General features: G+C 38.5%; 1 protein-coding gene and 1 long non-coding RNA gene across 4 annotated transcripts in view; both read left to right on the forward strand.

The window, feature by feature from the left end:
- The first annotated feature begins 18,205 nt into the window (after nt 1-18,205).
- On the forward strand, nt 18,206-22,268 carry LOC121954581. Its single transcript, XR_006106577.1, has 3 exons — nt 18,206-18,313; nt 19,958-20,105; nt 22,012-22,268. It is a non-coding gene; the product is annotated as an uncharacterized LOC121954581 (long non-coding RNA).
- An 11-nt stretch (nt 22,269-22,279) lies between these two features.
- The window catches only part of hectd2 (HECT domain containing 2), a 54,194-nt gene continuing 51,314 nt past the window's right edge, over nt 22,280-25,159 (forward strand). For all 3 annotated transcript variants that reach the window (XR_006106576.1, XM_042502176.1, XM_042502177.1), the window contains exon 1: nt 22,280-22,595. Coding sequence is in view for 2 of the 3 variants with exons in the window: in XM_042502176.1 (XP_042358110.1) it covers nt 22,512-22,595 (84 nt within the window). In the remaining variant the exon portion in view is untranslated. The remainder of the gene's footprint in view (nt 22,596-25,159) is intronic.

The raw sequence follows: 25,159 nt of genomic DNA on the forward strand, positions 1-25,159 counted from the left end.
GATGGCTGTTTTTATGGTTTATTTGATTGCATTCACTCTCACTATCTGAAGATTGCAAACACAATCAACAGCAAAAAACATGTATGGTTTATTTGGATCAGATACTCCTCTATACATCAGATCATTTAGGTATCTTTGCTTCAGAAGTCTAACTGAGTTTAGTTTTATTCGATTGTCACCCTCTATGCAGATGATGTACAGCTTGCAAAGAAGTGACTTACAGTTCTTAGAAGCAATTATAAGAACCTAAATAATAATTGTAGTTATTTTGTTAAAGAGAGACAGTAAAATGTCACTTTTTTTTACCTTGAAATTAACAATTTGAGTGCTTCCTTTATGGAAATGTCAGCAGCCGTAATTTCAGGGGTGTCATTCATGCCGAGTGTCAGCCGAGTCGGCAACCAGACGTATCCCTGACTTATTTCTTTCAGCTTGCCAAGTGTGGCCCAATGCTGGATCAGGTCATTTTTGACAACAGTCCAGTGATGGCAGTGTCAGCAGCCAGAACTTGCATGCCGAGTTTATGCAGATTGTGGTCACTGGTTATACCCCATCCTAAAATACACACGCACTCACACACACATCACACACTGACGTGTTTTATGTGTTGTGGAGCAGAGGTGGACAGTGTGTCTGTCCACTAAAACAGTCACCAGGTGAAATATGTCAGTATCCAAATTTACAAATGAAGAAAAACAGGAAGGAATGTTAGTAATGAGACACACAAACCTCATTACAACCTACTACCCCGTCAATGATAACTTCCATTCCACTGTGACGCTTATACTGGTGTGAATGCATAGATATCATGACAACAACGACGTCTTTGACAGTTTTACACACTCACACAGTCACAGGCTCATATCGACACTGAAACATTTCCTCACACACTCGTCCTTCCAGCTGTTCGTCTTGCCCCTGTAGTTTTTTCAGGTCAGAGTTAAGTAGGCCAGAGGTCCCTGTGGTTCTTTACCGACTCACAGTGATGCTGCTGACCCCTCAACACTCTTAATATCCTTTGGGTTTATATGAAACATGAATGGAAGGCAACAACAGACAAATCTTCTCTATATGAGTCGTCACCGACTACCTCTCTGAGACATTTCAACGCTGCCAGTTGGTCAGTTAGTGCAAACTCAAGCTGTGCAATAGGGTTCAAATCACAGAAATTCATTTTGAATGTTCCCAATGATATAAACTATGTTACGCTGATTATTGGATAAATGAGTACATACATTAAGCTGAAGATATCTAAAATCAGCCTCGAATGACATAAGGTCTTTGGTTTTTAAGAATTTACATAAAACATGAAGAAAGAACATGCTGATATAGAATACATATAATAAGAGCAAACAAAAGGTAAAACAACAAGGTCAGAATGTCTTACAGTATATCAAAATGAACATGTGCTCAAATACAAATACCTGATCTGTCTTTTATTAAATTCCATTTTTATTTATAAAATCACCCAATGATTCTTATTATAATGTAGTCATTTATACTATTTTAAATATCCCCCTTTCCAGATACCAAGGAAAATAAACATTAAATTAAATATAAAGAGATTTCTTACAATTGTCTTTAAACATTTATACACAGGTTTGAACAAGATATTTTTTGTCTTTAGAATTATTTTTGCTGTATTTTACAATTTCTCATTGTTAACACTTGAACTTACCATTTTTTGCCATTCCTTCTTTTGCAGGGTCTCACATTGAAAGACAAAACAGAATTTGTGGAATCATAAGCAATTAATAAATGCCTTTTTTTAATATATATCAAATAAATTTAGTTTGCTCTCTGCAAATCATCATTGGAAATACATTTCCCAGGATACAACTGAACAACCTGCTGGAGTGGTGATAACTGTCTTTCTGCTCTGGGTTCGTTATCTGTGTGGGTGGAGAGAACACAATGAGTGTTATCAATACTGAAAGTAACAACAAGAGGTAGTTTTTTTTCCATCTGAGAGAAAAAAAAAGTGAGAGTTTCTGTCTCGCTACTCAGACAACACAACCTGCACTCTGTACAAAGACAAATGAGTTTCACTTCCTCGTATTTGATTTATTACAGGTTGTCAAACAGAAAACAAAAAGGACTGGGTGAAAAACTGTAACAGACACTTTGTACCAACGATGTAGGAGCACGGTCATCGTTACCACTGTGAGTTTCTTTACCATTTTGTGACATAGTAAATTCAAGTCCTGTTAAAACATTTATAATACTTCATTCATGCAGTATTAATAAACAAGTCTAGATTTACACAGTCATAAGTCAGTATCTCATAACATATATACAGCAGCTCAATATCAATACAAAACAAACAACACAGTCAGAAATAATTGATTGGATATGGATTTAATTATTAATAAATAAATGTTTTAGAATCCACCTTGCACTTTATAGGGTTGAAACACAACATTGTAACTTAGCACAAAGTCCATTAACACACTTTTTTCCAAGGGCTTTCAACCTGATCTCATGAGCAGATTTTCCTGTTGTCAAAATTACATTTTATTGCTGATGAGATGACGTAAAGCAAACATCAGCATACTATTATAAATAAGTCATGATCTTGTGCGCATACAGACGCTCATTCTGGTAATGTTTGTCTCAACACATTTCTCTTGGTGCAAAGTCAATGACTGTTTCCAAGGTCAACAATGAACTTTAGATTTCAATGACACATAAAGTATTCAGCCTCACGCCTACAGCAGAATCACACTGAGGAGTGTCCTTCCAGGATAATAGATTAATAATAAAAAGGACATGTTTGGATCCAAGGTTGAAGCTCAGATGTGGCTGCTGCTGCTGACAATGAGCCCACCTGAGCTGCAGGGATGAGACATATCCAAATCTCATGCCAGACGCTGTTTGCTTTCAATATCACTGATGTCACCGCACCGTGTCCCTCTGTCGGCATGCTGGCAGGAGTCCAGAGCTGAAGGACTCAGAGGAAACAGCATGATGTGACAACGGATGTCTTTAGAAACCAGACTGAATTCAGTCTAAAGAATTACTTCATCAGAGCAGATCGATGAGTTTGTGGTTGGACAGAGATTTGATGAGGGGATTCAGTCCATCCTTTAACCAGATTCACACATTGTATTTGTGTTGTTCAAAGTCAAAGGTAGAAGAAATAACTTTGTTTTGTATCTGGAAATATGCAATTTATTCTATTGCCTCCTAATTCTGTGTCAGAAAACAAGGTAACTAATGCACTGCAAGTAGCTTTTTTAATAGTTGCTTTTTTGTGCTTTGATAATGCATTTAATGATATGTGCATGAATTGTTGGCTCCTTCTTGTAAACAGTATTGCCAGTGAAAGTGAAAGTGAAAGTTAACCCCAGATTCACTCTGTCTGGCATTTCACTTCGCTATATGTGCTTTTTGTCGGCGCTGTGTTCATGACTTTCGTACCTTATACTTAAATGTGTGCTACTTATGTCTGGCACCTGGTTACTACCCAAGAACATGTATAATATACAGTATACTGTTGTATACAACTGAAGAAATTATGTGAAATAAGATTTTTTTTTAATAAATCTAATCTCAAGGTCAATTTACCAGATTTCTCTTACAGTCTTCATCAAGTTAAACTTCAGCTGGTAACTAAGCTAGAAAACGTGTTAGCTTAGCATAGCCAAATATGCCAACAGCTTGATATTGTTTAACAGTGTCAGTTTTATTGTGAAAGTTCACCAATCCAAGCTGATTCATTTCGCCCCTGCGAGCAAATCCACTAATCAGAACTTTTACATTTAAATTAATTAAAGTCGCCACGAAATTCAGCTGTTTTAAATCCTTAAATCAACTTCAATCAATTTCAACCCACCTGATTTAAGGACATTCTCATTTTGTGCATTGGGAAACTGTGGTGGAATTGCCGGGAATATGACACACTCATATTTCAGAGTGTATCATGATTGCAGCTTCATGATACTACCTCACCCTGATACCATCCCACCACCCAGTATCAACACTCAACTGAGATATCAGTGTGTCAAAGGTTGGGCCAAGCTAAACAGCAGATGGCGCGGGACGTCCCGCAGCGAGAGGGGAGCTGACACCAAGTGTGCTCAGACAAACAGCAGCCGGCAGATTCCTGCTACTGAGGCATCACGAATCCATGTTCACACTGTGAACAGTATGTGTATTTCGGAACAAGTGAAATTAAAATTGCATATACTCAGTTCTGATCGAGTGTCACTGTGTTGATTATTCATATATACCGTTATATCCTAAATATATGTCAAACAATCTTTTAATATCATGTTTTAATTAAGATTTGCTCTCTTTTCTTCTCTTGAAATGTGATCTGGGGTGCTAGCTTATCCTGCCCATTGTAGGCATAAATGTATTAAAAGATCTGGATACAGCATTCAAGGCAAGGACCTATTTCTTCCTTTGAAAGTAGCTCAGTAGCGCACAAGGACAAAAATTTACTTACTTTCGTCCTTTGCTCATCCTGGGAGACAAATGTCTTTCATTTGTGCTATGAAATTGCACAGATCTTCCACATTAAGGGACCCATACGGCATACAAGAGTCTTACAACAGTGGCTGAGTGCCTAGCTTCCACCAGCTGAACAGGTAACTTTTAGTGCGCTGCTAACTTGAATGGGTATAAAAGTGTTATAGGACCAAAGACATTTCAAGGAGAGGTTGAGGATTTAAAAAAAAAGGATCCAGTAATTTACAGACTTCTTTTTCACATTTTTAGTCTATGGGGGAAATGTCTTTTTGAGCCCTATGGCATAAAGTAATTCTGCTTTTGGCCATTGCAAGAATTGGCTTTAAAGCCTGGCGCTGTTCCTTGGGGCCTGATTGTAGGTGAGCTAAGTCATAGTTGGTGATTCCTGCTGGCGAACTTTGCTTACATTTTTGAAGAATGTGGTTGAAGTCTATTTTTCAGTTTCTTCTTCATCTTTCTTCTGATATAACAATACAGGTGTATGTAGAGGCCACAAGGCAAATTTGCATTTTCTAAGATAGTAAAGGCATGACCTGCCCTACTGTGCCTCTGATTGGCTTACTCTAACATCCTTATCATTTTCACTCCTCTTCCGTAAACGTAACCAATCCAACCTACAAAGGCAACAAGTGCCAGCCAATCATAGTAAAAGTAGGGCAGATCATGTCCTCATTATCCTGGGAAATGCAATCTGTATCAAGCTGTAATTGCTGAAAGTTTTTTAGCAATCCAATCACATATGTTATTAAACATCGTCCACATATTCTGTCACAGTACTGAACCTAAAGATGCTCTCACCGTGACGTTAAGGTACTTTTTTATAGTAGATTAATAGCAAACAATAAGTGAATGTAACTGCATCAACAACAATAAAATAATGAGACCACTCTCTACCATCGATTTTAGAGTTAGAAGGACAGACTACAGTTGGGAGATTCATTATCGTTCATTGAAAGTGACATTAGTGAGCAAACTCAAAGGCAAAATGAACACAATCATCTAGATTGTAGATAACATTAATGGTAGTTATTTTCATTTTCAGGTTTATTTGCAAAACCCAACAATTCCAAAATTTAGTTCTCCCCAAAAATCTTAGGTATATAGAGTTTACTACCCTTCTCTAACTTTTAATTTTTGTGGCATTTTACACAAATAAACCTGCAGTAATGTGTTAATGCAGTGGCAGTGTGTATTCTCGTACTGATGGTGGAGAGTTATAAATATTTGCCTTTGACCACAGCAGTTTGTCACAGACAACTGATGTCACCACAAAGGTCATAAATATTTATATACTTTTATTTCAGGTCATTTCTATAATGAATTAATGCAAATTCATTTAGAAATATTCCATATCATTTTCTGATCGAAGGTCAAAGAAATAAAAGATGGCTAGATCATACTGGTGAGATGATGTATGGGCTATTTATAATATGGACATGTAAGTTATTTTTATAAGTGACATTACAGTAGATGGTGTGTGTGTGTGTGTCTGTGTGTGTGCATGTGACTGTGTGTGTGTGCACTTAAGAAAGTGTGTATGTGTGGTATTATTTACAACAGCAGCCCCACCTGCAAATTTTGTCACCTTCTCCATAGTCACATGTTGCTTTCTGCTGGCAGAGGCAAGTTGGCGATCTAACATGCAAACACCAATTCACGTGTCTGACCACAGGCATAACTAAGCAACTGGAGCCTGTTTTTGGATATTATTGCTTAGTAGACAGTCTGTTAGAAAGTTAGTTCAATCTTGGGACCAATCGGCTATCAGTCTGACGATGATAAAGCCTCTGAGGCCAATGAGCAATACTTTGGCAGATTCACTTTAGCCAGTGGATATCTAGGTCAAGACTTCTTCCTCTATGTGCTAGTTATTGTCTATAAGTTAATGAGCTACTTGAGACAGTTCCAGACAATATTTTGTCTAATCTGTAGGCCCATAAAACCTCAAATACCATTGTTTTGCAGTAGTGCCAAAAGCCATATTCCTCGTCTGCATGATGCACCACTGGATGGCATCACCTGAGAGTGCGGCTGAACAAAACCATTTGTGATGTTATTAGATGCTGCAATACACATAGGACCAGTGTCAATTGAGAACATGGTCAGATGGAACCTATTGTGTCCACATAATACAACACTGGATGGCGTCAGGTTGAAACGCAGCCGGTGATGACGTAAGGCGGGAGGGAGGATGGATGGATCCAACAAACCCTGGACTTTCATGCAAGAGTCTGGTATTACTGTGTGCCTCTTTTACTCAGTCCTAACCATCCGTGCCAACATGTGCGTTTCATGTTCACGCACTTTCGATGGCATCATGGTAGCAGCATCATGGAATGTAAATAGCAGACGCAGAAGGATACTTAGAGTGCAATACGTAGATGTGGAAGTCAAAGCGACAATATTTGACAAATTGGGATGAGAACATGTTAACCTTTATGATATCTAAATGCAGATTAATTAGAAAAAAAGCTAAAATAAGGCTAGATCATCAGCAGACAAGAACCAATGGGTTCATTTTAATAAATTCATTTTGCCTCTTTTGCCACATGGACTGTTTACCTGAAGGCAATCAACGCCCACTCAAACCTGATTGATCAATACTATTCAGGCTATCTTAGTCATTACACTTAGCTTTAGTCTTATCCCACTTGAGCTCCAGCTAGGCTTCACCCCTTCACCCAAACTTGGACTTTCTGACAAAAGCAGTTGAAGATCGGTAGATTCTTCTAGAGTCTTCTAGTGAGCTCAACAGGTGGAAGAAATAAAAGGAACAAACACTTAACAACCTCATGCACTCTATTACAGCAGCTTTATAATAAGACCTTGATAACCAAAAGGGCCAAATACAAGAGTGGCCTAAATGTGGCTCCCATGGTAGCCAAAGACATGTCATACTTGTGATGGATGATGCACCAGAATCGTCCCGAGCATACTTGGGCTGGTTCCATGTTTGATCACTGGCCCAAAGCTGGCTGCTAACTGGAACTGATTTCCACACTGAAATCAGTCATAAACGACATGCTTCCTGTATGTGAAGGGTTTCTTGGAAATACTAGGAGTGTGTTACTGATGATAATGATGGTGACATGTAAGGCTGTCAACTCAGCACATGGCTCAGCAGCAGCGGCCATTTGTGGGAATGTCGTGTTCGTGTACTGAGCCAGCTACTTGTAGCTGGTGACACATGAGGATGCCAGAGAAGTGACTGCATGATTGCAGACGGGCTGCGGGTCAGAGGTCGTTCACATTTAACGAGGTGGGAGGGTTCAGGAGACAAGAGTATATCGTATATAAGATAGCCTGCCGTGTGTGTGATTTTTGATACTGTTAAGTGCATGTATGGCTTATGGAGTGTGTATGAAGAATGTTAACGAGAACTTAAACTTTAATGATAGGCTTGCAGTTTTTCAAGTCTGTCTTTAAGCTATAAGTTCTCCAATTAGCATTGAACAAGGTTTTGCTTGCTTTAATCATCCCTCCTATTCATAGCCGACATTCAGAGATCCCTGCCTAATGTGCTTCCCCTTTAGGTTTTATAATCACAATGACCAAGGTAGCCCAACCATAGAAAAATCAAAATTTTAAAAATATCAACATCCCAAATGACCATTTGTATATTAATTACGTTAAGTTTATGAAAATGTTTGTTTCTGAACATTAAAACAGTCAAGATGCAGAAGGGAAGGGACTGCAACATCACACAGTCTGGACACTTTGTTGTGTCTTTTCATGAATTCTCATTTGCTTGCTTTAAGTTGCAACACACATCCTTAACCTTTTATATGTGCTGCTTCCTAGCTATTTGTCCTCTTACGGCTGTATATGTAAGAAAAGGTCTTGTTGGTGTTTGTGGTCTCAGAGGAGCTGCTATCTGTCCTTAGAGTCCGAAATGAATTATGCAAAAGTGCCTTTCTAGATTCTGCTTCAACTTAATGGGAGCAGCAGAAGCAGGATGATTTAAAGTTGAAAGAGCTGCTCTCTCTTGGTGAGTTTAAATTGTGAATAAAGGACCTTGTGGCAAATTCAATAAGGAGCTGTCCTTGCAAAATGTAAATGAGTCTGGCCTGTGAACCAGCTGATTTGATGCTGGACTGCTGCCTTCCAGAGAACCCCTGTGGAAAGATTTGCTTTGTTAATTCTTTGACGCGACTTTAAAACTGTTTGTTTTATTACATGAAGTCACTTTTGTTTTATTTCATGTGACTTTTGAATGGGTTATCACAGTTTACTTTGCTCTCATTATTATTCTCTTAATGTTAGGTTTGGCCTGGTTTTCATAGGCAAAGAGATGCAAATGCTCTCCTCAGAGGGGACTCATCATGTTTTTAACATAAGAGTTGTGACAGTCTTTTTCATTTTAGGTTTCATTATTCATATAAGACATGTTTATTAACTAAGGTTCATTAAAGCTCTCTAAAATGCAATAAATACAGTACAGAACATTAAAAAGGAATATAGGCTCAAAAAGGAGTATGTCTCTCATAATGAAAAGAGGCAGTATAAAGAGAACTAAGAAAGAATTTGGGATACAGATGACATAAAGACAGCAATAAATACTCACAATTAAATTTGTATTTTGTAATTGTCAGTTGTATTACGTTGATATTGGCTTTGTAAATGTTGCTATTTCTAACTTGAATGTTACAATATCGACAATTGCATCTTTCATATTAGTATGAAAATGAAATGAGAGTGTTTCCAGCAACAGACAAACAGTGTGTGTTTTACATGGTGCACATGCTCATGCATTAAAACTGTTCCTAAGAATAGAATTTCAAGCCCCCTTTACACTGCTTGTTCAAGGTGGGAATATGATGCCTTTAATGCCACCTTGCCAGTCTGTATCAAAGGTGTGATCCCAGAATGTGGGACAGAGATATTGCACCTTTAAGCCACCACAGGAGATAGTGACAGCACTGAAACGGTCTCTGTATAAACAGGACATTTGGCAGGACAGGATAATGGGCAGCACCAGTGTACTGTTTTGATGACACGTTATGTCAGCATGATGCCGCCATCATTTGGCTCTGTGTTAAAATGTAAAAATGCAGCATGAAGACAGGACTTTGAGGTGGTCCTATAGTGCCATGTCCGTGTAAAAAGGGCTTTAGCAAATGCTGACACCATGCAACTTGTCCATAAATGGTATCTCTCTGTGTTTTCTGACATCACGCCAAGAAAAGAAATCAGAATAACAGCGAGCCGTTTTTAAACATGTCAGTGCACATATCACAAATCTGTCAGATGACTTTGGGAATGCCATAACAGAGGGTCGTTCATATGTGTGGTCTAAGAAACCTATTGCCTAAAGAAAGTGCCCACAATCCCAAAAGGGACTATTAAAAAAGATCAAATATTACAACAAATATGCAAGTCTTATTGCAGAGAGACAGTGACAAAAGTAACAATGGACAGAAATTAGCTGAAATAGATTCACATCTTGGCCTCAAGTATGTGGAGGAGTGGTGTGTGTTTGTGTACGTGCGTGTGTGTGTGTGTGTGTGTGTGTGTGTGTGTGTGTGTGTGTGTGTGTGACTGAGCCACAGGTGTTTTTCTGGAATAGAAATATGACATAATGCTCTAAGAGGCCGCCTCATGACAGAACTGAAAAAAAACCTGAAAAAGGAGAGGGGGAATGTGTGAAAGTGTGAAAATAGGGCAGGTAATGAAGTGTGTGTGTGTGTGTGTGTGTGTGTGTGTGTGTGTGGTCTGGGATTCATATTACTGAATTTGTCTTGAAAGAAAAACCCATTTGACTTCATTTCGAGTTAAATCATGACTCTTTATTTTGTGACAAGCCTAGGCTCTTATATATGCATAACTTTGGGCCCTAAAAGAATGTAAATGGATGAGTTATATTGAAAGTCACCATCCATACAGTTGCCATGAATTTTCAATTAGCTTTAGAGACCAAAACCGTCTGTAAACATGTTTATTTCAGCTGTAAAATGTAATATTTAAATGTACAAACTGATTTTGAGCCAGCCTTGAGTGGCCATTTGATGAACTGCAGTTTTTGGCACTTTTGCGTTTATTCTCTTTTTGCCACCTTTGATGTTCGTTCCTATGCTGTAGTGTGCAAGTAAAGTACTGAATGTTGGATCTTTTACAGCCCTCTCCACACATCGAGCTGTTTGCAGTGACTTATGGCTGCTGTGTTATCAGGTTTCAGCAGCAGAGACCCGTCCTCCATGTAATCGTCTGTAACTGGATCACCTTACAAGATCTGAACATCTTAGCTGAACATACCTGCACACGCCTCTTTCCTCAGGTTGCTGTAGCTGTGAATCATCGACATTGTGAACATTCATTGCTAAACAAATCTGTGACATCAACACTTGTGAACAGAATGTGACTGGTGTCTATATTTGGACTGAATGGAAAAAAACTGCTGGTAATTTTCTGCTTGTCTTTTATCTGGTCATGCATAGGTTGGTGTTAGTTTGGCTGGTGTTTGTTTCCCAGGTGTTTATATCTCTGTGACATTTCTGACTCCACACCAACTTAATGGAGCTGAATAGAATTTGTGCCACTCACTCAGTACGACTTTCACGCAAGTCTCCTGAGTTTGTGTCTCTTTATCCAACTCGTTGTCATTCCCAGGTGGTCAAATCGAGACGCATTGTTAGGCGCCTCAGCATGAACTTTTGGCATCTCTATAAGACACTTCAGGTTTTCAACTGACTGAAATGTAAACCTGTAAGAAGCAATATTTCATGCTCAGAGCAAATAACATCATATAAAGAGCAAGAAAGTCCATGTAAGAAACAAGATTTTCACCCAGGATCCCGCTTCCCAGATTCCATGTGAACCAAAAAGTCAGTGTTGTTTTCATATAATGTTACGTAACTGACGACTATCTATCACGTACTGATGTCACTCACGTGACGTATTTACATCATGTTACATACTTATTCTGTCCCAAAACATGTTTCTTTCTCAACCTAACCAAGTAGTTTTGTTGTCTAAAGCACAACCGTTTGACAGCTTTCGCCACGTTATGAGTTTCTCCTCCAAAAGATGTTAAAGGTTGCCATCAGCATCAGTATCACAGTCTGAAAGCACAAGAAATCATTGGTATATAAAGTCCTGGAATAACATACGATTTTTATCTCAGGGATGGTTTCTTCAAAAATCAACCAAATAATGTTAGATTTGCCCATCCTCGACCAAACTGTAGTTGTGGTGTATAATAAAATCACCTAGATATTCTCTATTGGCTTCAGTACGGCACAGCAGTTGTATAATCCTACACTTTGGAATCGACAAGCATGTGGGTTTCAGCAAAAGGCAATCTCATATAAAAAGCACAGGGCTGTCAGGCAATTTCGGCATAGTTGTCCCAATTGCAGCTTCCAGCAGCATCACATGACGTGCACCGGCCCAAAATGCTTTTTTTCCCCATACACAGTCATTAGAAAAGAAGCAGCTTTAAAACTGTGAATACATTTTTTTTCACACACCTTATCGATGAGCCACGAAACATGGATGTTTGTTATCACTTTTCTGACATAAACACAGAGTGAGCAAATAGAAATTTTATAAATGACATCTTGAAACGTATCCAGTTCCCCTTTAATGCATCCATGCTGATAATCTGCACAAGCTACAAACAAATAATGTCATAGCAGCACAAGTTTAGACTTGCAGAGGTAGAAATGTTGATGATGCCACCAAAAACACAAGGAAAGCAAGAACTACCTGAGTTAAAAACATTTCAACACCTATGCTCAAAAGAGTAGGTTTCATTTAGTATTGGGGGGACACGTTTGAAACAGGAGGTTTTGGTGGTCCTCTGCCAATTTTGAGCAGAATCTCATTTTTTTTAATCAATTTGTGCTTTTATGTATCAATTTATGGTGTAAAGGTATTTAAATTTGTCAATATTTATGTTTTTTGCACCTGATTTAGATATTGAGGAGAATATCTTCCCTGTGTCAATCACATTTTATTTATATCTGTTTTTATTTAGCTTTTTTTTTAGTCCACTGTTAGGTTACAACAACATGTGAATTGCAAACCATAAACACCCAAATGCATCAGAATTTGAAACATGAGCCATGGATGACACACATACAGTCACATAGTGCATGCTGACCTGGTACAACTAAAGTATAGGGCAAGACACCTATAAACAGTATACGTATCGCACTATAATTAGACCTTCGACATACTGGGGAAAGTCGTATAGTTTTATGGTCAACAGCATATGTTTTCTTCACGTGAGTGACTATAGGAATCCGGGACAATGAAATTTGAATTTCTACTAATAAAACTTAATAGAGGGTCACGTTTAAATTAATGTCTGGCTGTAAGCAGGTCGAGTCAGGACAAAAATGTGTTTACACGTCTCTGAGGTAAAATAAATGTGCTTTACAGCAGAGTGACAAAAGTAGCTCAGCATTAAATTCTGCAGCATTTTAAAATTTGTCCAGCTCTGGTGTTCTGGTCAGCTACGAACTTTTACGGTTTTGGCTTTGATATTTAAATGTATTTCTCATGTGGTAAAAAACACACTCCAAATGTTGAGATTTTGACTTTGGATGGTGCAGTTTGGAATCGCCTCCTCAGTTACACTTCTACATCTACTTGAAGTTCACAATGAAAAGTTAAATTGAATATTTGATATCAAAAGTTACATTCTAATTAAATGTTCCATTTTCAACCTCAACCAACTGTCTGTTCGGTTTATGGAAATGTTTCTGTCTCTTTTTGGTCTATTATGCAGTGTAATAATGCATGATATAGTTTAAGTGTGACCATATGACATGATACAGCTGCTTTATCGTGTGAAAATCATGTTTAATGTCAGTGTTTTATGAAGAAAAAATGCAAGCTTGAGCAGAAACATTGATTTTGGAAATCGTAATTTAGCTCCAAAAACTACATTTTCTGGATCTTTCAACCACATTTCCCCATACTCATTGGTTGTAAACTCCATCTACTGACATCGTGTCCTAACTGGATGTAACGCAAGCTTGTGTCAATGACTAAATCAGTTTGATTACATTGTTTTCTGTTTGGTTGTCCTAACTGCCCACAAGTGATGCAGGGCGATGAGTGAATCTTTTGTTAGACATCCCATTTCTATTTTAATCTTGCAAGGCAAATTTATTTATATAGCACCTTTCATACACAAAGGCAACTCAAAGTGATTTACAAATTAGCCAAGTCAAAATTCACAGTAGCCCAATCACAAAGCTGTCCCAAGGGGTTGAACAAATAATTATTTTCATTCAGCTTGTATTTCACCTTGATCTATAAAGCCCAATATCTTAGCCTCAGAGGGTTTTACAACATATGATATCCCTTTGTCAGTGGACCCTCAAAGCAGATAGGGAAAAACTCCCCCAAAACTCCTGTAGCTCGCGTTAAAAGTACCACAGTAGACAAGGTGCAACAGATTCATTACCGCTGTATTTTACTAAATAAAGTGAAAGAATGTGGCATCTGGCTGAAGGGAGATTTCCAAGAAGCTGAATGTCTCTGTTAGGTGATGCTCAGCAGAGCTTGCTAAAGCTAGCTTGTTTTACAAAGTGAATATGGTGTTATTATATAGTATGGTAGCTACAAGTTACCCACGATAGTATTGTTGTGAATATGAATAATAACGATGCACATGCTCACCCAATTTTTCAATGGTTACTCTGAGCGCACAGCTGATAGGTATGGTTTGTTTACATGGTGTGACCAAGTTCCTTATATGTATGGAAAACGAGTTCATTATGTGTAACGGATCTGCTTGGGACAGAGTGTCCGATGAACTGCGCTGCAGCGTGATAGTCAGATGCTTGCTTGATGTTAGAACATGATGTGAGGAAAACCGAGATGGTTAAACTCTTTGGAGAGAGCTGGTAGATGGATCTTGTTTTTATCTTTGAGATGATAAATTTTGGCGATAACCCAATGGACTGTTTTTTAACCTTTCATCGCTTAGGGTCATACCTTAGTGTGCAAAATCCTGCTGATTTGACATTCTCTGAGGGATTTATGAGGACATCAGCATGGATACAGAATCAAAGTCTCATTTTAAAACCCATTTAGTGTCATAATGATTACAAATAACACCTAATATTACTCTGAATCAAACATGGGTCTGCGTTCAAAGTACAGTCTCAGAGATGGCCCAGCAGGTGCATCACACACTCATACACACACACACACTGGACTCAGAGCAGTTTGATGTGTGTTATTAATTAGATCATATTTCTACAGCAGCAGAAGCAGGAGGCTGTAAATAGGTGGTAATGTCAGGCAGTAAATGTCTGTGGGACAGACAGGGACACTGACGAAATAACACACAAATACCACACACACACACTCACACACACACATTTTTCTCTACTATACTTGGGCGGATCCTAATTGACACTATATTAAATCTTATTCCAATCTTCACCCTGAAGAAGGGGCTGAGAAACGGTCAAAACATCCTCCAATGCTAAAACAGCTGAGGGTCCAAACAAAACTTGATCATAAAAAGACAAGACCACACACACACACACACAAACACACACTCACACAGTGGCCTACTGTGCTCTGGTCCAGAGGGACAAAGTCTCAAAGCTGTATGACAGGATGTTACTAGGTCACCACACACACACACACACACACACACATATGTCAAATGAATCTAGACAAAGGTGCACATATCAGGTTAAAACTTTGCATCCATAATGTCACCTTTCTGACAGATAGGGTCATTTAAACTGAGTTTACTTGTGAATCACTCTCAATCGCTCTCTTTTTGTTGACAGAATGAGGACTATGTTTTGTTTTGTTTTATTTTTTTAAATCCAGTGGTCATGTGAATGTACAGGGCTTCACTTCCACACAGGCCCATCGAATAATCTGTCCATAGTTTGAACGCTCACTTCTGTCAGTCAAACTGCTACAGCTCAGCTACACTGACAGACAATGAAGAAGATTAAATGGTTAAAATCTAAAAATGGACACACCAAACAATGAAAACTGGAGGCTTTCAGCTGTTCAAAATAAACAACCTTACACCTTCTTGAGCGGTCAAATCCACAGAGTCAGATTGCAGCTTGTGATACAGTGAGAACAACTGCATGACAATTGCTGCGAGAGGTGAGAAGAATGCAGACCATGAATCATTGGTAAAGAGCAGCCTCTTGTGGCAAGAGAAGACACTACAAGTGATGTGTAATAAAAGTTACTGTTAGACAAACACTCAGCGGTCCAGTCTGACAACAAACACTATAACAATGTTCTTGTTTTTAAAATGTATTTTCCCTTTCATATTTGTTTTGCAGCTTTTTCTTGCATATATTGTTGCTTTTAACTTAGAGCCTGCACATCCACTTGTTTGTTTATTTTTCATATTTATTTCTTCAATATTTTTCCCTTTTGTAACTTTCACTTCTTTCTTTTCTTCTTCCTCTCATCTTTCCAGTCTCTCGGGGCAGCGCAGACACACTCTTGTGTACTGAAATGTTCAGAACACACCCTCGTGTGCAGGAAATGTGTGCACCATTCACCCTCCTCCTCTCTCTCCTCTCTCTCTCTCTCTCACACACACACAAACACACACACACACACACACACACACACACACGCTCCTTCTCTCTCTCTGGATCTCAGTTGAACTAGAGTAACCTCTCTCCCTCTCCACTCCGGTTTTTGAGGAAAAGGCGTGTGTGTGTGCTGCTGCCAAAAGGTCTGAAAAGAGGATTCTGCTTCTCTCTATCCCAGATGTTCGTTCTGCTCTCTCTCTCTCTCTCTCTTTCTCTCTCTCTCCCCCACAGTTTAAGGCGTTGCTATGAATCAAACCAAATATTCCTCCTGACAACAGATGCGTCTCCTCCCTCTCAGCTCCTCTGTGTTCTCACATCAGTGCAAACTGACAGTGATCGCAGTGAATGAACAGATGATCCTTACACACACACACGCACACGCCATCAAAGTGAATGTGTTTCTCAATTTGTTTGTGTTTCATTCACTTGCACATTTTTTTATGAATGCGTTGTATGTGTTTCATTCATATGTTTGTGTTTTCTGCATTGTCATTCTCTCAGTAAAGATGACCTCCCCATTTCTTTAAAAAAATCATACGTTTCTTATGATGGAAATTAAGGCTTATATAAAGAGACTGTGGCACTTTTTGTCAGCAGGACGAAGCAGGTCAGTTCATTTTCTCCCTGACCTTAATCGCAGCATGATTCAAGTTCATCAGTTCCAACAAATAAGATTCGATGCATTCGATGTCAAATGAATTAGTTTTATGTTGACAGTGAGTGGAGATACAGAGGTTCATCTGTCAAATCTTTAACTTTTCTTGCACTGGACCTTCTTTAGGATGAGGGTGGAAAACCTGGAGGCAGGGTTCTGTTTTTCTTTTCTTTTTGGCAGTTTTCTCCAGGAGTGCCCAGACTTTAAAAAGTTGTGTAGGTCAGCAGCTTTGATGCTTATGTGGGTTATAAATACTGCAGAGTTTCCTCTCTGCCAACTGGTCCCCGTCTTCCCAACTGCTGCTCAGTTTAGTGTGAGAACACTCGGTTAGAGTCACAAAGAGCCAACAAACACACCAATGGTTTCAAATTAGTCTGTCAGTCAGTCAGTGGATGTCAGTCTTGTTCTTTTCAGTCAGTCTGTGTTCTTTTAAAGAGCAGAATGTCTTCAGTGTAGCGACAAAGCAAGTTCACCTGAGGTCTTTACTTGTTTTATTATATAGCCCCAGTTTAATTTTTTTTTTTTTTTTAATACAATATCATAATTTGTCAATTTGTTTACCAGGACAAGCTTCACCTCAAGTAGCTATTGTGGAACTTCACACAAACACACACACACACACACACACACACACACACACACACAAAAAAAAAAACAACTTTACATTAATTATTATCACAAACTATCTGATCAAAGCATTTTGCATAAAGTAACTAAGACAACAAACCTGACACACCTCATTTGGGTAGTTGTGGCTCAGGGGGTAGAGCAGGTTGTCGACTACGTGGAAGTTTTGTAGCTTGCTCCTCGGCTCCTCCTGCCAACATGTCAAAGTACTGATAGTGCATCCCACATTGATCCAGATGTACTATGCTGATAATGTATTATTGTGTTTTGTTTAAAACATTTTATTGAGAGGGGTCAGTTTGCACAAATTGTTAGCAAATATACACAAACATAGACATCATTAATACATGCACAAATGCCACATGAATATAATGAGTGCATTTACATAACTAATACAGACACCATTTTTACCCAGGATTTTTAAAATAAAACAATGAAAATAAAAATAAAAATAAGACAGTAGAAAAAAGGGAAACAACAAAACCAACAACAAAACAAAACCAAAACACACAACCCACCCAACCTAGACACCTAACACTAAATCAAAGGATCCTATATTAAGTTGATAGCTAAAATCATCATATAGGCCTAACATTACATCATTGTTTTCTCCAAATATTGAACAAAAGGTTTGCATCAAATAATTTTGCCTGCTCATTTCTAATATATCTTATCCTCTTCTCCTTGTGTATGAATGTTAAACTGAGGGGCGTAACGATCCATCAATGTGGTTTATCAATTAAATGATAAATGATGCAAATTGTGTAGTGCAAAGTGAAAACATCAATCCATGTCATTATCTTTAGGATACGCCTTTATTTTGAAAGGAAAATAAAGGGTCAACAGACAGAGCACGTCATACGTAAATATTGACGTCATGGGTACTTGCGTGGATGGCCGGGAGTCTCCTCTCTCTGTTAGCTGCTGTGTTTCAACGATTTTAGACTAAAAAAACGAGCATACGGGCTTAAATTAATCTTGGCTGCTGTGTCAGGTGATGCAGTGACTTAAACTAACGGTGAGTAAGAAAAAGTATAAATAATAACGTGTAAATTGTTGAGATAAACTCCGCTAGCCGGTAGGGTAATTTATGCTATGTAAAAGTGCTTAAGCTAACTAGCAAACAAACATCTGTTGTGTTTGTGCACTTTAGCAGTTATTATTGAGCCTACTTTGATATTTCTGTTAAATGATGTTTTTAAAGCATATTTATGGCTGTTGGGAGACGTTTTAAGTCGACTGCACTTCACTTGACCGTTACACTTATTAACATTATTTAGGTGATATTTGTATCTTTTATGGTAAAAGACAAACAAAGAAAAGGGTGGCAGCTTCTTCTGCAACAGATAGTGTTAAATGGACATGATATTGTCTCATACTGATATCAGCTCCCTGACTGGACCTTTATTCAAAGCACACATTTTGGCTTATCATCATAGGGAAAGCACAGTGGTATTCAATAACATTAATGATGGCTCAGTTACATTAAATGTCCCAGTGAGCGTGACTACCATGACATGTCTAATGTCGGCTGTGAAAAAGGTGTGTCGAATTAAACTGAAGTGAAATTGTATTGTGGCAGACTTTATTATATTGGCAAATATTGTATCATTATCCAAAGAATCGATATAATATTGCTTAATATAATATTGTGAGTGAATAGTTCTTAGTACTCTGTGCTTGTGACACGTTTCTGTCCTTTAAGAAGGTATATGTTCATAACCAAGCATCAATTTTAACTTTATGAGGAGCAAATGAATACACCACTAGTATGAGTCTGTGTAAGACTAAAGGAACAAAAGTGAATCTTTTCTAGATATTTTTTCTCTGCAAAAGAGATCTCATCTCTCTTTCATCTTCTAAATGAAACAGTTTTGTCCCTTAATTTGGACAGAGCTACAAATATGAGTACCTTCAGAGAAATCAGATGTCAGCCACAATGTTGTGTCTGTGGAGGGTCTGTGAAGGGCTAATACAGTGATACTACATTTATGGCCCACAGGCCAAATCTGGTCTCTAATAGCATCCTGGGTGGCCCTCCAACCATATTCTAATTCAATAAAAATGAAATTATTCACACTTGGAATTGTTTATGTACTTTTAGTATGTAAGGTGCCAGAGTGCATAAATCAGCATGAAAATAGGACTGCTTATAAAAAAAAATCTTAAATATCCCCAAATCCTAGAAATGCCTTAAAATCCTAGATATGTCTTAAAATCCAAGAAACGACAAATAAATGTCTTAAAATTCAGAGAACTTCCTAGAATCCTAGAAATGTCCTAAAATCAGAGCAACTTCCTAAAATCTGAGAAATGTCCTAAAATCCTAGAAGCATCCTAAAATTCTAGAAAGGTCAAAACGTCCTAGAAACATGTATGGGGCTGCTGCGACCGGCCCCTGGCCCCCTGTCATTGTGCAAAAGTGGCCCTCAATCAAAGCGAGTTGAGTTTCTTGGGACTAACGTCTTGCTGAAGGGCATCTGAGGAAGATAGGTTAACCTTCCACATTCCAGTCTCTGTTAAAATACACCAAATACATTCATGTGTCAGCGCCGAAAAACAAATAAGCCGTCGTTCAGTTGGCCTCTTGTTCATTATTTCACTCATTCATTCATTCACCTGTTTATTTATTCACCTCCTGACTCATGTGTCCGTTCCCCAGCTCTTGTGTCGTGTCCTGGCTGAGCTTCTTTTCCGAACACGTCCCGCAGAAGAAGCCCACAGCCCATAAATCCATGAGTCAGCCACAGCCCATCTGCTCTTACATAAGACTCCCATAATGCAACACTGCCTGCTGCCTCAATGAACAGGTTTGAATCAGCTCTCAGAGTAGGACTGTAAACTATCAAAACAATCTGTGTGTGCTATAAACTCTGTTCAGAGTTCTGGCGCCGTATATTATACCCAAACTCCCAGCAGGCTTTGTGTCTCTACATCAGGTGCAACTGGCTGCAGAGAGGCTGGACTCAGAATTTGAGGCCCAGATGCCATAAAAACTGAAGCAAAACACATCTGCTGTTACAGTAACACACCTTACGCACGACTGCAGAACGGATTGAGCTCTGAAAACAAACAGAGCTCAAACTGATGGCGAGACTCAACCAATTTTAGAAAAGCTGATGCTGAAAATTTTTCATAAAAGAATAAATGAAATTCATTTTTTTCTTACAAAAACAGCAGTCCACTTGTCAGAAAAGGAAAGGGTCCAGTGTTACATAACAATGAAAACTTTTGACAAAGACACTGTTCATGCAGCTTGTTGTGAAAAAAAAAAAAATCTTTACAAGCCATTCAGGGTCATTTTGGTAAGTTGATGAGGTGTTTCTAATATGTTGTCCTCTTAAAAAGGCAGAGTTGTTTAATTTTCTGTTGGCTTGGAAATGAAACCGAACAACAACAACAACAAAAAAAAAAAAGCAGAGTTGTCATTAAAAGAAAATCAGATCTAAAAGTGTCTTCAAGGCTTTTCCAGGACCTGCAGAAAACACTGAAGCTGTTTTTAGGAAACCAGACGGAGAGCTCAGATGATCTCAACTTTACCGAGAAACCACACACACACACACACACACACACACACAGATCTGCGCCATCAGGAGCCCTTTAGTTTCTTTATGTTCAGTGAGAGTTGGCCTGCAGCCCGGATCCTGTTTCTCACTAATTATGGACAGAAGTTAAATTGTAGTGGTGACGCAGAGTCTGCAGAACCACAGTCAAGACGGAGGGAACCACAGCACACTACTTCCTCTCTCAACTGTCAAAATAAAGGCCTTACTGGGTAGTACGGTATAACTGAGTAAAATGAAAAGAAACAGTATTGGGAAATGTTTCAAAAGATTCATATGGCAACAAGTCAATAAATCAAAGTTATCATCAGAAACTCAAAGGGGATTAACGAAACACAGCAATATGTAGCCTCGTTATTTTCAAATCACTGATCACTGAAAAAACAACACTCAATGTTTGGTTTATGTTATATCAATTAAACCTATTTAATTGAATTAAATTATATTAAGTGTATCTCTTCAGAGAATTTATTATCTGAAGATACTATTTATTTTTTTTTTTGTTCCCTGGGATAGTAGAATATTTTTTCAGCTTTTATACTATTTTTTTTTAAATACAGACAAAAGTATGTATTGATACCTATATGTGACAGGAAAAGACAAAAAAAAGAAGATAATTTCCACACCATGAAATTCAATTTCAATATCATAGATATCATAGTCAAAGTTACGAAATAGCTTGCATGTCACAGTTTTTTTTTTTTTTTTTTTTTTTACTTTGGAAGTCATTGTTATTAATTATTAAGTTTATTAAGTCAGTATTGTAAAATAACACTTTAGGTCAAAAGTACATGATACTACATTAACATCTTGATTTTATGATTTGTCATCATTTTGAAATAATACTATTTTAAAGTCATAATTTTTTAAGTACCTCCTGCTAGTTCATTTATCTTATTGTCATTTTTCAATAATGCATCTATTCTGTATTGTTCTCTCTGCAGAAATTGTAGGCTTGTTTTATACTTTCTTTATTTTTTATTGTATTTTTTTAATTTAAGTTTTTTTTAATGTTGCGATCGGTAATTTTATCTCTGTCTTTTATTGTGATGAAGCTGACGTTTCCCGTTCTCTCTCTCTCTCTCTTGTGTGTGTGTGTGTGTGTGTGTGTGTGTGTGTGTGTGTGTGTGTGTGTGTGTGCGCGCGCGCGCAGCTCTGCTGTCTCCAGGCTTTGCTCTCCAGGCGCCTCCTCCTCCTCCTCCAAACATGGCGCCGGCCCGCAGCGTTGCTGCTTCCCCGACAGACGACGTAGAGAGGGACAGAAGGAGGAGAAGAAGCAGCGGGTAGAAACTCACCCTGAACGTGTTTTAAAAACTCTTTAAAACGAACACAACTTCACGCTCTCTAAGATTTCCCTCGGAAACTTTACGCACATTTTTTTTGGAGACGTATACGCGTCAGGCTGTGCGCGTAACGAGAGCCCACCTGTCCGACGAAGGTAGATTTCACTCCCGTTTCTTCTAGGATGTGAATCTCCCTGATTTAGGTGAAATAACGGAACAGACCGAGCAGACAGACGGGTACCTCGGGGTCAGAGCTGGCTCTGGTAAAAACATGTGCAGCCCTCTGAGGAGCAGAAACACCGAGGCTGTAGAGGACTGAGTGTTTTCAAGGGAAAAAAAACAACTTTTTCCGCTCTTTCACACCAAGAGGATGGATGGAGAACATTTTGCGCTTTCAGGAGTTGAAAGGGAAAGAGAGAGGCTTCCACCAATTTACAACAGCTCCGCTCCTGCTGTAAGAAAACTCACTTTTCTACATAATTGTTCTCCCAAAAAGTGATTTTCGCTGTATTTTTTTGTGCAGAAAATGTTTTTTTTTTTTTTCTCATGTGAAGATAACGTAGTATTTGCCAGTGAGAAAAACAGTAACCCAGCATTCAATAAGTAACTTCTTTTTTTTTTTTCTTTATTTCAAATTGGAAATTACAGTAATAATATCAGTCAAAATGGTGCTAAAATTGCAGAAAGGTAGGGCACTACCAGAAACTTTGTATTGACAAGCAACGATTAACAAGAGAAAAACATCAAAGAAGAGATTAAAGAAATTAATATATATAAAAAACATATATATATATATATATAATCCGCAGCTTTTTAGAAAGCACTTACAATAAACACAATAAACAAAATACTTACAATAAACAAAGCAACAACAACAAATACATAAACAAATTATTTATAATTGATAATAATAATTCAAGTGAATATCACTTGAATCATATATGTGTATATATATATATATATATATATATATATCTCAGTGCTATGCATTTAAAACACAGAATGCAGTGGCCAGACAGCGTAAGTTTAAATGATGCAATAATCTATCTTGTTTTGTTAAAATTGATATTTTATTGGTTTTATTAAAACATAATACAGCCAACACAACACCTAATTAGAGAGTGTTTCAGAACTACAGAACAGTAGATAATAATCTTCATTTGCATCTCATTTTGAAGCAACTTTGAGGTCAAATGTCCCTTCCTCACTTGATCCTGAACCACTCTATCAGTACATCAGATATCCAACAGATTCTGATGATAATCTTTTGAACTTTCATCTTTAACATGTAGTGAATATGAAGTGACAGCGGACTTTAAAGCTGCAGTTTTTCCTTGTGGAAAAAGTGATGCCCTTGTCTTACATAATGACTTCTGACCTCAGCTCTCCAGCAGTGTCTGATGATGTAATATTGTGTTTTAAATGCATAGCACTGAGCTGAGTGTTGGACTGTTTATTGGTGTGTTTTGAGTTTTGTTCTCGGTGTCACTTCGGCGCAGACTTGTGGGTTTGAAAGCTGGTTGGTTGATGTCATCTCCATTGTGTCAGGGAGCAGGAATGTGCAAATCAGATGCTTTTGACCAATAAACAGTCTGTCATTGCTCAGACTGACTCTGGTTGTGCCTGGAAATGCCATAAAGTGGCTGCATGCGTTCGCTCTCCGCAGCTCGTTTCTCTGGTACTTCAGTCAGACCGATTCTCAGATTCCTCCTCAGAAGTCTACTGGCCCCTCAAGCTCAGTTCTGAGGAAATTCAGGCTCAGAGATGGATAAAAAAAGGTCCTACACACTGTGGGCTGTCATTGTATGGCAGACTAATAAAAACAGTAGAATTGAAGGCAGCTGGTATTCAGTGAAGAAGAAAGTTTGTTTTCACCTGAGAAGAAATTAAACCAGAGCTGCTGTTTCTGGAGGTAGCCCCAGGGTTCCAGAAAGTGTCATTTATCCAACTTTCTTAACAAGATTTTCTCCAGACCTCCAAGATTTAAGTCGAGTGAATCTTTAATTCTGTCTGGACTTTGGTGTCATTATTTTGTTTCCGTCTGCTTCTGTCATTCTTTATGTTTATCTGAGCTTTCCTTCTCACGTTACACTTTTACACCCAGAGAGCCAAAGGGACCAGCGGTGGCCTAAATCTGTCACCACTGGTTGCTGCACTAAATCCCAGACTTGTGATGAATGGAGCAGAATCAGCACAAGCCCGCTTTGATCGATTCTGTTAGTCATCTCTGGCCCAAAGCTGGCCCGAGTGCTGTTAACAAGAGCTGATTTATCCGCTTAAATTGACCCAAATCTGCAGAGCCAAACCTGGTTAAACCTGGCAGCCGCATACGAGGCAGAGTCGGCCCATTTCTGGTGCCAGAACTCAACCAAATGTGCCGACGGTTTAATGCATTTTTGCCCCATTTTTAACCAAGTACAGTCTAAGTAAAAACTTAGTCGTCGTGTTTATGCAGATCTGCTTCTCAGCTGCAGATCAGTCTGTCTGGTGATTCATCACTCAGGAGAAGAAGTTCAGTATAAAGCAATAAAAATGAAGAAACCTTTGGACATAACAGAGTGAAATCACTAGTTGACATGAAAAGACAAGCGTAAAGTTTGCTTATTCTTAGAAAACGCAATATTTCTCTCATGAGCCGTGCCTGATATTGACACACACAGTCTGCAGGATCTGATTAGAGATTAGCCGCTGAGGAAGAGAGGAGGGAAAGCAGAGGGAAGTGTGTGTGTGTGAGAAAGAGAGAATCTGATGTGGAGCTCCTCTTGGTGTGGTTTCTCTCTGGATGACAGCATTTCCTCTCAGACTGAGTGACTGAGCAGAGTTGGACATAACTGACATCACAAGACCCACTGATATAAAAACCGCTGCTAAAACTGTTCTCGGATGTGAACCAGGATGTAGTCGGTGTTCATTTCATCGAGGACAATAAGATAATTAATTGCTGACGACCTTTTTTTCCTCAATGGAAATCAAACTGTGACCGATGTGGAGCTAATGTCAGTGTTTGTTGCTAGGTTA

Source organism: Plectropomus leopardus, chromosome 15 (genome assembly GCF_008729295.1).
Source record: "Plectropomus leopardus isolate mb chromosome 15, YSFRI_Pleo_2.0, whole genome shotgun sequence".
NCBI lineage: Eukaryota > Metazoa > Chordata > Actinopteri > Perciformes > Serranidae > Plectropomus > Plectropomus leopardus.